The sequence below is a fragment of the Girardinichthys multiradiatus genome, chromosome 10, assembly GCF_021462225.1.
Source record: "Girardinichthys multiradiatus isolate DD_20200921_A chromosome 10, DD_fGirMul_XY1, whole genome shotgun sequence".
Taxonomy (NCBI): Eukaryota; Metazoa; Chordata; class Actinopteri; order Cyprinodontiformes; family Goodeidae; genus Girardinichthys; species Girardinichthys multiradiatus.
In genome coordinates this window covers 22,227,955-22,241,791 of record NC_061803.1, presented here as the reverse complement: position 1 = coordinate 22,241,791, position 13,837 = coordinate 22,227,955, and the positions used below count along the sequence as shown (strand labels likewise).

At 38.6% G+C, this 13,837-nt stretch overlaps 1 protein-coding gene across 6 annotated transcripts in view; it reads left to right on the top strand.

Moving 5' to 3' along the window:
* LOC124875096 (PH and SEC7 domain-containing protein 1-like) overlaps nucleotides 1–13,837 on the top strand; it is a 152,880-nt gene that overhangs the window by 110,983 nt on the left and 28,060 nt on the right. For all 6 annotated transcript variants that reach the window (XM_047376930.1, XM_047376928.1, XM_047376929.1 and 3 more), the window contains one exon: nucleotides 3,567–3,610. In XM_047376930.1, coding sequence (XP_047232886.1) covers nucleotides 3,567–3,610 — 44 coding nt within the window. The remainder of the gene's footprint in view (nucleotides 1–3,566; nucleotides 3,611–13,837) is intronic.

Below are 13,837 nucleotides of genomic sequence, written 5' to 3'. Positions count from 1 at the left end.
AGGCTGAACGTAGATGTGATGAACTGCTTGCCAGTGTCCTATACACCACTTCAGCTGTTGCACCCGTCCAGACTCAATCACTGCACTACTGATGTTTCCCCGCTGTCCTGCGTCCCCCTCATCTCTCTGCTACAGATTGGCTGTGAAAACTGATTTGTTATATTACATTTAGTAGACACAGCTCAATGTCAATGAGAGCTGTAGATGGAAAACTGTCTAAATCTCCTGACTGTTCCTGCACATCCAGGGAAAGCTAAAGCTGAGGTTTCTGCAGCAGCGGAGTAGCTCTACCATTAAACCTTCCTCCATCCCCTCAGCTATCTTACTCTGTTTGTTTACTTTATTTTTTGCTGACCATGATGGTAATGAAAGGAAAGGAGTAGCTTCCTTTGAGAGAGGAAATAATGATTAAGAGAATGATAACAACTGGTTGGTGTTGGATTTGAAGAAAAAAAGAAGCTAAAACCAGTTAAACGTTTGAAGAAATCAGAAAAACATCCATGCAGACTGAGATACAGAGGCTTCTTGTGACTTTTCCAAACTATGTTGCATGTTTTTGAAGCTGACATCAACTATTCTAGTGCCTTTCAAAAATATTAATACTCCATAAACTTTTTCACATTTTACTGCATTAAAACCACAGTTTATTTAATTCTCAAACTTTAAACGGGACATCTTGTGGCTCTCTTTCAACAACGGCTTTCTTCTTGCCAGATTTGTAGAGTGCACAACAGATTCTCCCACCTGAGCTGTGGATCTCTGCAGCTCTTCTGGAGCTACTACAGGACTCTTGTCTGCTTCTATTCTGGATCAAACTGTGCTCCATAAACCTTGGGATGTTGTTGTATAACCTAAAACGTTTTTAAACTTCTCCACAACATTATCCCTGACCTGTCTGCTGTGTTCCTTGGTCTTCATAATGGTGTTTGTTCTCCTACAAATCTCACAGGCCTTCACAGAACACTTGGATTTATACTGAGTTTTAATTACATACAGATGGACTGTATTTACTAAGTAAGTGCCTATAAAAGACAAATTGTTGCACTGGATAATTAAGGGTATCAGTGTATGGGGGGAGAATACAAATTCTGATTTGTATAAAATTTCAAAAATCATTCCATTTTCCTTTACCTTCGTGATTATTGGATAAATCCCAATAAAATGAGGAGTTAATTATCTAAGGTGTGCCAAGTTTTAAGCTAACAGCTCTTTGGAAAATATCTTGTGAAAATCCTGTTATCTGTCAGTCAAACTGTGTTATCTTTGGTGTTTTTTATAAATTCAGTGATGGAAACAGGACCAATTGTGTCTTTGTGACAGCCTGCTGGTAAGAAACATCCAGTTTAAAATTAGGTGCTTTGCTAAGTTACATGCCAACACAACACTAGCTCATTCCTTTTGCTTATCTTTCAGGCATCTCATTTCTGAAAGTATCGTAGGTCAGAATTAAACAGGATCATCCAAAAATGATCAGGTACCCCACTGAAAATTGGGTCAAATCTGCCACCGTCCAAAGCAAAATTCAGAAAAACCTTCGGACTGGAGAACTGTTGAACACTTTGAATGGTTACTTGCTTCACTAGTTCTGGTTACTAGTTCAAATCTTTGAATGTTTTTTTTTTTTGCCAAAATATCTTGAAATTTTAAGTAGTTTAAACAAACACAGCTCAACGCAATCTGCGAGATGTGGCAAAACGGTAATAGCACTACTCCGACACTGTGTGGAAATCAAATTAAAATAGCACATACAACAACAAAGTGCCCCTCACAGAATCTTGATCATAAGGCAACCCATCACAAAACCCCACACATCATCTCCATAGCAAGAGCTGAAAAACAACAGTCTGTTTGTCCTAAGAGAATTGTTCATACTTAGGAAGTGCAGTGCAAACCTCCTTCAGTCACTTGCACTGTCTTCTGACATGTTTAGATCTTTAATATATATAATGAAGGGATTCCACATACACTCAAACAAGTCCTGTTTGCCCTTTAATGCACATGTAATCTTTGCCGGTGGGTGGGCACTTAACATCTGTCCGATCCATTGGTTGACAGTCGGTCTATGAGTCTTTTTTTCGAAACAACGTTATGCATCTTTTTTTATTAAGCAAACTTAGGTTTATCAATGTCCGTTCATTTTTTGCCGTAATTATGTTTTTCAGGGATACAGTCCAAAGAAAACAACTTTGGATCTAATATTATTCTTTCAATGATAATTTCCTACATCCTTTACCACTTCCTAAAACAATGTAATTTTCCTGCAGCACCCCATAACTCCCCATAATGAATCCTTTTTGATCTTGGTCAATTATATTTGGTAAAACATTTTGCAAACATCATGCTAGCACCTTGGAGATTATTTTCACATCTGAATTTAGCAGGCTAATCGACCTAAAATTCCCACATTTGTTTGTACCTGGCTTTTGCAGAAGGGTAATCATGGAAGCATTTATTAAGGGAGGAAAATAATTTGAGTAGAAAACTTCTTTAAACATATCTAACAAAGTTTATCTTTAAATATCTTGTACAAATCTATCGAAAGGCTGTCCTGTCCTGCTCTTTTTGCAGATTTTATTCATTCAGATTTCAGAGAGCCATAATTCTTCTTTTGTAATTTTTGAGCTCAAATTGTCTGTTTTCATTAGAGATTTTAGTTATCTCCTAATTTTATAGTTGTTTGTAAATGGAAAATGGACTGAACTTATATAGCGCTTTTCCAGTCATACAGACCACTCAAAGCGCTTTACACTAGAGCCACATTAACCCAATCACACTCACTAACAGTCACACATTCATACACCGATACACAGATCAGTAGGCAACTTGAGGTTAAGTGCCTTGCCCAGGGGCACATCAACATATCTTCCTACTGAGCCACAGTCGCCTTCTTTGTATATAATTCTTCAAAGTAGTCCTTAAAAACAGCATTAATTTCTTGGGAATCTTGCAAAATTTGTCTATTTGATACAATAGATGTGATTGGTTGTTTAGTTTCTAATTGTTTTATTTGCCATGCCAGCAACTTACCTGCGTTGTCACCCTGTTTGTAGAATGTTTGCCGAAGTCACAGGAGACTCAGGCAGCTTATGAAGCTGACATTTACTGTTGAACACTTTGCTTTGAAAAAAAAAAAAAACAGAATCAAATTTAATTCTTCCTGATTATCGGGGTAATAAAACCTAAGAAATCCTGCAGTTATAACATGCTCCCAGTTCTGATTAGTAACTAGATTTAGATCTGTGGAGATTGATGTGAACCTAAATTATTGATATCTTGATCGACTGACATGTCTTGTCCAAGACATGCTCCATGTTTAACCGCTTTGTTGATGCTGTGGCTCATTAGGTGATTGACGGATCATTTGGCAAAGCAAAATGAGTTCACCTCAGGCAAACAGGGTAAGCTGAGCAGCATGAGACTGGTTCATTGAATAAAGCACCCTTGCGTCTTGCCTATCTTTCTTAGAAAACCACAGTATCCTGACTAAAAATGCCCTGCAATACATGATCAAATTTGGGCTGTGCTCTTAACTCTCTGAAAACTGTGTTTTTTCTTTCCCCCTGCAGGCACTCTACAACTCAATCAAGAATCAGAAGCTGCAATGGACGCTGTGAGTAACTTTACCTAACTTGATGTAAACTGTCATCAGTATAAAACAGATGCATCTCAATAAATCAGAACATCAATGCTAAATTAGTTTATTTCAGTAATTCAATTTAAAACATGAAATTTAGATTTTATATGAACCCATTACACACATAGTGATATATATCTAGCTCTTATTTGTTCATTTTGACATTTATGGCTTACAGCTAATGAAAACACAATGCTTAGTTGCTAGAATAGTAGAATAGTGTACTTAAGGAGCAGGCGGTAAGTTGAAAAAGAACTGCACTGTTGCTCAGTGGGAAGAGTAATTCCTTTGCAGTGTGTCCTCTTTTCAGACGTAATAAAAGTTTGCATTTCATTTGGAAATCAATGTCCCAGAGTCTGAAAGAAGAGTGTAGAGGTACAGTCAGTGATGATTTGGGGATTCATGTCATTTGCTAGTGATGGTCTATTGTGGTTCTACTCAAGTCCAAAGTCAGCTTTATGGAAATGCTGATTTCATTTTACAGCAGAACTTGGCACTTGCTTTAATTACCGGGAAACTGGTCTGATCAAACCCCACATAGAATCTATAGAGTATCGTAGCCATATATTCTTTACCTTGTTAAAAATTAACTGAACTTCTACAGAGCTTTTCGAGTCATACCTACCACTCAAAGCACTTTAACATGAAACCCAGCTGCACATATATTCATACACCAATACAGAGATTAGTAGGCAACTTGAGGCTAAGTGCCTTGCCCATGGGTTCACTGATGTGTGGCTTGAAAGGAAACTGGAATCAAACCCCCTACTGTCCAACTGCAAAGGAATTACTCTTCCCAGTGAGCAACAGCTACCTCAGGAGGAAGCTGAGAGACAGCAAAGCCAACAGTATAGACAAGCTGAAGGCCGCTATTAAAGCAACCTGGTCTTCCTGAACACTTGGGCAGAGCCACAGACTGATTTCCTCAACGCAAAACTGCATCGATGCAGTAAGTCATGCAAAAGGAAGTCCAATCAAGCATAGGGTGTACATAATGTACAGTACAGACTTCTCAGTAGGTCTACATTTCTGTATTAAAAAAACTTTTATTATTTATTTATTTTCTGGCAAATTTAATTTGGGGTTTCTGTTAGCTGTAAGCCATAATCACCATAATTAATGAAAATTAACACTAAATATTTCACTCGATGTTTAACAATTTCCCTTCTTGGATTCAATGACTGAAAATATAAAATGTTTTCATGATATTCTACTTTATTGCAGTGCAATATGTTTTGGTCACATTGCTTGTGTTTTATTCAGTTTCCTCTTGTTTTACACAAACATTCAAACACACACACAATCAGGTGAAAACAATTGGGTTATTAAATAACTTGTTTGCATCTAATTGTGACGTGTTTGTTGTCTCACAAGTGAAGGATACATTAGTGTGTCAGTTGTTGCTATTCTTGATCTCAGCTCCACAGATCAGAGCACCTTGGAGATGCCAATTAAGTCACTAGCTTTCCAAGCTTTGTTGCTATAGTTACAGCACCATGGCTACGACTCCATAGCTACCGCATCGCTCTTTCCTCCCTGTGTTCTCACATGCAGCAACAGATCAATGAGCTGCATGATAAACGCACACGGAGAGTGTACGTGTGTGTATGTGCAGACGCTGCCTTTGCAACGCAGGAAAAGACTAAACTGAGCATAAAAACTTCATCTCATACAGCAGTTCACCTGCATCTTGTACAGAGGTGTGACCACAGCCTCCCACTGCTGCTCCAAAAATAGCTTGAGCAGCAGCGCTTTCGGAGCTGTGGGATAAAAGTGGTCAGAGGAGCGGATCCAGCCAGAGATCTGCTGAGAGCCCTGGCACTGCAGTTCAAACCTCTCTGCTGACATACAGACAGCTATTTAAACACTGCAGCTGTAAAACAGGCTACAGGGGTATAGAAGGGATGTCAGTTTTTGACACGCAAACCGTAACACACAAAGGAGAATCCACCTCTAAGCGCAAGCCGTCACAGATAAAGAGATACTGTAAAGGCTTTTTGTGCTGGAGCTTTGAAACTCTCAGGGTGTCACTTTCCCATCCTGCTCACATCTTTATACATATTTTATTATGAAATTTATGAGGAATTATCTCCATATGTGCTGCTCCCTTTTCTCCTGGTGCACATTGGTTTGTTTATGGACCTAATCCCATTGCAGTTCAGCATTTATTCAATTCTACTGTATTTTTAGATCCCAACACCATCAGTTTACTGATATACTTCCAGCTCGAGGCGCAAATATTAAGACTTGTGATAGAGGTGTGATACTCAGGCACAAAAAACAAACTGTTAACTCAGATTATATGATCACAAACTGTATTTGAAGTCTGGCATCTTATTACAAGTGTGTCTTTGTGTTTTTTCTGTTCTGTTCCATGCAAGCAACATAATTTCTACACACATGGTCACTGTCAGCAGAGCGCTAGGATGCACCCACATGTTCTTCCTTCGCGCACACATGCAGCTCAGACCCATAAAGTACACACTCGTTTAGGAGTAGGGGAGAAGGGCAGGGAGTGAGGCGGGCCAGCAGCCAGCTCTGAAACTGAGCTAACAAGTCGAGATGCAGTTGGATGCAGACTTCTGGGTAAAGAAAAGTCTGGGTTTGATGGGAAAACCTGGAAGAGGAAGCAGGCTTCACATGCAGTGCCTTGCAAAAGTATTAATACCCCATAAACATTTCCACATTTTGTCATGTTTGAACCACAAACTTCAATGTATTTTGTTGGGATTTTATGTGGAAGGTCAACAAAAAGTGGTGCATGATTGTGAAGTATACTGAACACAATACATTGTTTTCTAAATAAAATTATTGTTAATGTGGTATTCAAATGTATTCAGTCCCCCTTAATTCTGATACCCATAAATATAATGCAGCTCAAGAAATGCTTTTAGAAGTCACCTAATTAGTAAATAGTATAAATCAAGCTGTTCTGTGAAGGCCCCAAAGGTTTGTTAAAGATCATCAGTGAACTGACAGCATCATGAAGTCCAAGGAACACATTAGAGAGGTCAGGGAGAATCCAATAGAGATGTTTAAAGCTGGGTTGTATTATGAAACAATATTTCAAAGTTTGAACATCTCAGAGAGCACCATTCCATCCATTATCTGAAAATGGAAAGAGGATGACACATCTACAGTTCTACAAAGACATCCACCTAGACTAAAAAACCAGACAAGAACAGCATTAATCAGAGGGCCAGACTGGAAACCCATGAATACTTTGGAGGAGCTGCAGAGATTCAATGTTCGGTCGGGACAATCTGTAATTAGCTATAAACCATATGCAGTCCACACATCTGGGGTCTCATTTCTAAAGCACTGGGCAATGAGTGAGATTTTCATGGTATAAAAAACAGGCATAATATTTACAGTGTCACAGTATTTACAGAAAAGTAAAATATTTATTTGCTTATATTTAAAACAGAAAAGAACAATTGTAAAGAATACCACTAAAAGACATGTTATCTGCACTCACTTGACAATTTTTTAAGTGTACCTTGCCGGTACAATATCAGACCCCCATTTGTCTTCAAAATTGCCCTGGTTGATCGTGGCATACACTGAACCAGGTAACATAAAATGGCAGGCTACACTATGGTATTAAAACAATTCTAAAGTGGTACTAAGGGACCCAGATATCCATGTTTTCATATTGTTTATGCCAACTTCTGACCCTACCATCTGAATATTGCAGCCAAAATTGAGGCTCATAACACCAGGGAACATTTTTAGACTCTGGTATTGTCCAATGGTAGTGACCCTGTGTGAATTGTAATCTTAGTTTCCCATTTTTAGCTGACAGGAGTGGCACCTGGTCTTCTGCAAGTGTAATCTATTTGCTTCAAGGTCCGATGTTTATTCAGAGATTGTATTCTACATACTTTGCTTCTAGCAAGTGGTTATTTGAGCTGCCGTGTTGTTTTGGTACCAGAGAAACATACAACATTGTAAGTTTTGCAACAAGGTGAAAATCGCGGAAAACTTCCTTCCGTGCAGCAACAGGGAGGGTCTGTGCTTTACCGCACTGTGCCATACCAAAAACTCTGGTCACTGTGCAACTTTCTTTATCATCTCATTAAAAGTACTTTACATCTTGAGAACGATTTTAATGTAAAAGTTTTAACAGTTTTGAAATGTTACTTTTTAAAACTTCAGTATATCTCGACATTACCAACTTGCCCATGCCGCATTTCTTCTTCTTCAAAAAAGTTGATTAATTACAACGCATTGGGTGTTTTACAAATTTAAACCGTTCATTATTTTATTGTTTAAATATATTATTTTTGTCATGTCTCTAAATTTCATGTATAAAATGTAATGAATTTAATTTATTGAATGAACATTCTTTCGATTGTATATTGTTTTAATATTATACAGGGCGGATCCTTTAGAAAGAAGCTGTTTTCTGGCTGAATTAAAGCCTTTGTGTGAATGAAGGAAGGCTCTGCTGTGTACAGCAGAGTGTGTATGGATGAATTACTGTCCTCTTTCACTTGACTGTGTTTTGAGTGTTTCTGTCATTCGGTCCACTGCCTCAGCGTCACAGGTGAAACACAACCAATCTGTCTCCCCTAGCAACCGAAGCAGCACAGAATATCTTGAATGCATTTCTATTAACGTGCTTTACCAAATAGCATTTGCATACTTTCTTATTTTTATATAGCTATTTTTACTTTTACGTGATTGCTCTCCCAGCACCAACATTTCTGAATGCTTTTAGTTGATTTTTTCCCCTTCACTTCAGCTTTTTTCAACCTTTGTTTTTTCTTCACCATTTTATTCTCTAAAACCTTCACCTCTTTTTTGTTGTCTCTATTGTGAAAATAGCCTTTTTTTTGTCATTGTCTTCCACCCTTTACATCTTTTACCTTTTCCTGTAATTTGTTTTCTTTCTCCTCTTTTTCCTTTTCATTTTTCCATATCGTGTCCTTACTTGTCATCTTTATGTCCTCTTATTCGCTCACACCAATAACGTTCTGTCATCTCACAGTACTAAGCTATTTCTTTTTCTTTCCCCTGTGTCTGTATATCTGTTGTTACTTCTTTATCATCTCTCCACTTTTTGTCTGCATCTGCGTGGAGACGGACAGATTCAGGAATGGCCAGCAGTTACCAGGCAACAGGCTAGATGCTCATTGGCTCTGTCCCTGCATCTCTTTCTCTCAGAGTCCTGCATGGGGGTTAACTGCAGTTATGTACTGTTGGTTACTCATAGCGTGGTCTCAAGGGGGTTTTCTGATTTTGGGCTGAACCTTTTGTGTGTGTGTGGGGGGGGGGACTGGAACTGCCATGTTTTCTCACCAGGTGGGTGCAGAGGTACTTGATTGTTGTTGCCTTAAAGCAGCTCTGATAATGAGACAAATCCCTTTAAAAGATACAGAGCATTGTGGGAGATTATTTATAAGAGGAACGGGATAATCACTGCTGTTGCATCAGGCATGTCAGATTCTCTGGTCTGAGATTTCCACAAATGTGTAAAATAGTGTGATCAAATATTTATTTAAACAGCAAGATTCAAAAGTAGATATTGCCTTTTTGTGAACTGCATGAAATAGTAGTATTTATCCAAAACACATTCGGTCTGTTACAAGCTTCTGGTTTAGTAACTAGTTTAAGGATCTTACAGTTTCTCAAATTTGGACTTTCCTTTCTTTTAACCTGAGGAATACAGCCCAGACTGAGAAAGTGTCCAGCTGTAAGGGCTTATATGACTGTGATGATCTACAATTAGAACAAATAACTCACCAGTCCTACCCTCTATTAAGCTCAATGTTTGGGTCATTGATGCTTGACGATTTAAACATGTCCCTAACGATGCAGTGTAAGTTCTTTTGGTCCCAGGGTGTGAATTGCAGAAAAACCACCTGGGGAGACGAGTTAGGGCTGTTTTAGATGAAAGGCGAAATGTTTTCACGTGAAGGAATTCAATATGTCCAAAAAAATCTGTGGCAGGCTGGCATTGCTGGTAATCAAATTCTGTGTGCTACTACTCATAATGAAAGTGATGTTGGACAGTAATTTTCTTATGGCATTGTATGTCAGGGAGTTCTGTCAGGCAGTGTGATGCGAGTAATCGATTGAATATTTCAGCGACAAACATTTTAGTTGTGTTTGGTATGAAAAAAAATGAATAAATGGGAATGTGACCCAAACAAACTCACGATGGTCAAGCAAACAGCGACCAAAAATTGAGCTGAATAGAGGGTAGGGCCAGTGACTCATGTGTCCTAATTGCCACATTAATGACTTTAATGGCTCTGTTAGTGTGATTGTTCTGACTACAAGTATAAGCCTGTTACTTCCAACCAGAACTGAAGAAGCCAATTAAATAAGAGATAAAAAGGATAAGAAAAGCTGTAACAATGAGCCACTGTTACATTTACTTTGTAGATCCTTAATTGTTTGTTACTGCACGGTTAAATAACAATATATCAACTGGTTTTTCAGTTTAATTATTTGTTTGCTTAATATGTGTGTATGCAGTGGGGAGAACAATTACTTGATACACTGCCGATTTTGCAGATTTTCCCACCGGTAAATCATGTACTCTTCAACTGTGAGTGGCTGAATCTAAAACAAAAATCCAGAAAATCACATTGTGTGATTTTTAAGTAATTAATTAGCTTTTTATTGCATGACATAAGTATATGATACATCAGAAAAAGAAAACCTAATATTTGATACAGAAACCTTTGTTTGCAATTAAAGATATCAGATGTTTTCTATAGTTCTTGACGAGGTTTGCAGACACTTCAGCAGGGATTTGGATCACTCCTCCATACAAATCTCCAGATCCTTCAGGTTTCAGGGCTGTCACTGGGCAATATGGACTTTCAGCTCTCTCCAAAGATTTTTCGATTGGGTTCAGGTCTGGAGACTGGCTAGGCCACTCCAGGACCTTGAGATGCTTCTCACTGAGCCACTCCTTAGTCGGCCTGGCTGTGTGCTTCGGGTTGCTGTCATGCTGGAAGACCCAGCCACGACCCATCTTCAATACCCTTACTGAGGGAAGGAGGTTGTTGACTAACATCTCCTGATACATGGCCCCATCCATCCTCCCCTCAATACGGTGCAGTCGTCCGGTCCCCTTTGCAGAAAAGCATCCCCAAAGAATCATGTTTTCACCTCCATGCTTCACAATAGGGATGGTGTCCTTGGGGATCCTTCTTCTTCCTCCAAACATGGCGAGTGGAGTTTAGACCAAAAAGCTCTACTTCAGTCTCATCAGACCACATGACCTTCTCCCATTCCTCCTCTGGATCATCCAGATGGTCATTTGCAAACTTCAGACAGGCCTGGACATGTGCTGGCTTGAGCAGGGGGACCTTGCGCGCGCTGCAGGATTTTAATCCATGTTGGCGATGTGTGTTACTAACTTACTTCTTTGAGACTGTGGTCCCAGCTCTTCAGGTCATTGACTAGGTCCTGCAGTGTAGTTCTGGGCTGATCCCTCACCTTCCTCATGATCATTGATGCTCCACGAGGTGAGATCTCATGGAGCCCCAGACCAAGGATACTGACCGTTATCTTGAACTTCTTCCATTTTCTTATATTTGAGCCAACAGTTGTTGTCTTCTCACCAAGCTGCTCGGCCATTTTTCTGTAGCCCATCCCAGCCTTGAGAAGGTCTACTATTTTATCCCTGATGTCCTTACACAGCTGTATGGTCTTGGCCATAGTGGAGAGGTTGGAGTTTGTTTGATTGAGTGTGTGGACAGGTGTCTTTTATACAGATGGGTTCAAACAGGTGCAGTTAATACAGGTAATGAGTGGAGAAAAGGAGGGCTTCTTGAAGAAGAACCAACAGGCCTGTGAGAGCTGGGATTCTTACTGGTTGTTAGGTGATCAAATATTTATTTCATGCAAAGAAAAGCAAATTAATTACTTAAAAATCACACAATGTGATTTTCTGAATTTTTGTTTTAGATTCTGTCACTCACAGTTGAAGAGTACCTATGAAATAGATTTAAGTCTTCTACATGCTTTGCAAGTGTGAAAACCTGCAAAATCATCAGTGTATTAAGTATTTAATACACTGATGTTTTGTTGCTTAATAGTTAAAATGCATCATCTTGGCATTCCTTCTGTAAAAGCTGAACTGCAATAATATACAAACTGTCTTTAGTAACTAAAATAATGAAAGCCTATTTTATGTTAAATACTTACCTCTGCCATTTTCTATCTCCCAGCAGGGGAGATTGAATTGTATGCAAACCCCTATGGAATGTCTACACACAATTTACTAGTTCTGGGATGGTACAAACTAGGAAATGGATTAAGGGGGGTGGTATAGCAAGATGATACTTTATATAGTGATCTTGGAATAATTATTGGAATTAAATTACATTATTTTCAGTTTGTATTTGTCACATTTGAGGGTTTTTGGGCAGGACTAGTGTGCAGAGGCAGATGAGGAGATGGCATAATGAGTAGAAAGAGGATTTAATGATGAAACAGTGCTTACAGGCAGGCAGAGTATAGATGAATGTTGTCCGAGGTGTCCAGATCCAACTAGAAAACTAAAACTAAGAGCAGGGTAACTAGGCTGAACACAGATGAGGGTAATGACAAACAAGGAAGTTAACGAAACAAACCAGCAGGAAACAATGGGCACAAACCAACTTAAATACAAAGGGAAGTGAGTGTAGAACAAAGGAACTGTGAAGCAGATAATCAGCGGGATGTATAACAGGTTTGGACCGGGCTTGCAGGGAGGCTGAGGGACAGGTAAGAATTATTAGGAAGACAGGAACATGAGGAACTGGGCAATAACTAAACTACATAACCAAACCAAGAGAAAACAGATCTAAGCAAAAGTAAACAAACACATGAAACGTAGAATCTAGAAAGTAACCATTAACAGAAGTAAACAGAGAAACTAGAGAGAACAGAAAAACTTGACTGACAAAAGTAAACAAACACAAAATGGCAGATCCTGACAGTATTAGTTTGTAAATTATGTATTGTTTTGTTTGTTCCCTATTCAATCTAAATATTGTTGTAGTATTATCAATCTCCACTGGTAGCAGCCCTAATAATAGACAATACAAATGTTCAGATATTGCAGCATGTATTGGGAAAACAGAGGCTTCTACACAGCAATGATGAAACAGATTTTTAGTTATATGCTTTTAGTGGACTTTAATGTACATTTATAAATAATATTGATATTATTGATATTACAGCAGTAAGTAACCCGGAAAAAGTCATTTATTGCACGTTTGTTGAGTCTGATGGCAGAGGGGAAAAAGAACCCCCAGAAACGTTCAGTCCTGCATTGTGTTCCAGGCTTCTGGACCACACTCATACCATTGGTTTTTTATTTTAAGATGCTCGGCACATAGGGATACAATATTCTTACATGCTTCCACTGCTGTGTAAATGTAAAACTTTAAGTCATTTATCTTAGCTGTGCCCACCACTGGGGATATGGGTCACTTTTTTTTTTAAATGCTTGATGTATTTAGCCAAGTTAAATAAAGCAGCCAAAGCTCTGCCTTTGAGTAAATGTTGCTGGAAGTTTGTGGTCCTATTTACAATGAAATTCAAAGGAAAGCAAAAAACATAATAAAGACAAATGCTTTGTACCTAGCAGTTTCCATTTCAAGAAGATATTAATTTGTCAGTGAAAATCTCACTTTAAAATATATTTTTAAAAAGGGTCCATCTGAATCAACCACCTGTGCTGGCGGGCAAAATCTTTACAATTCTTCATCTGCGGTCAATGGCCCCACAAAACCATTCCAAGGATTGAAGTTGAAGAATTTGGAGGTAGTCCTTTATTTCAGTTTAGCAGTTTAATGATAGCTTTAATCTTTGGTGTTTTCTGGGTTTTTCTGGAACATTGTAACCAGTTTCGTTTCATTTGAACCTGACAAAGGGAACTTCTACCAGAACCTGGCAAGGTGATCCGCTAAGTTGGAGTTATTATCTGCAGTTGTTTAGAAATTTCTCTAAAAGATTAACAAAACCCAAGAATTAAATTGTATGTAATAGCTGCATAAAATCCAACTAGCAGGCTAAATCTGTGTCTTTGACAGAAGGGACCTAGGTTCAAATCCAGATAGCGTCAGGAAGGGCATCTGGTGTAAAAACTCTGTCAAGTCTTTTAGCAAGTTGTAATGACTTCCTATGGCAACCCCTAAATAAGGGAACATCTGAAAAGGATACAGCTGTATGAATGCATGTAGACTGAATTTA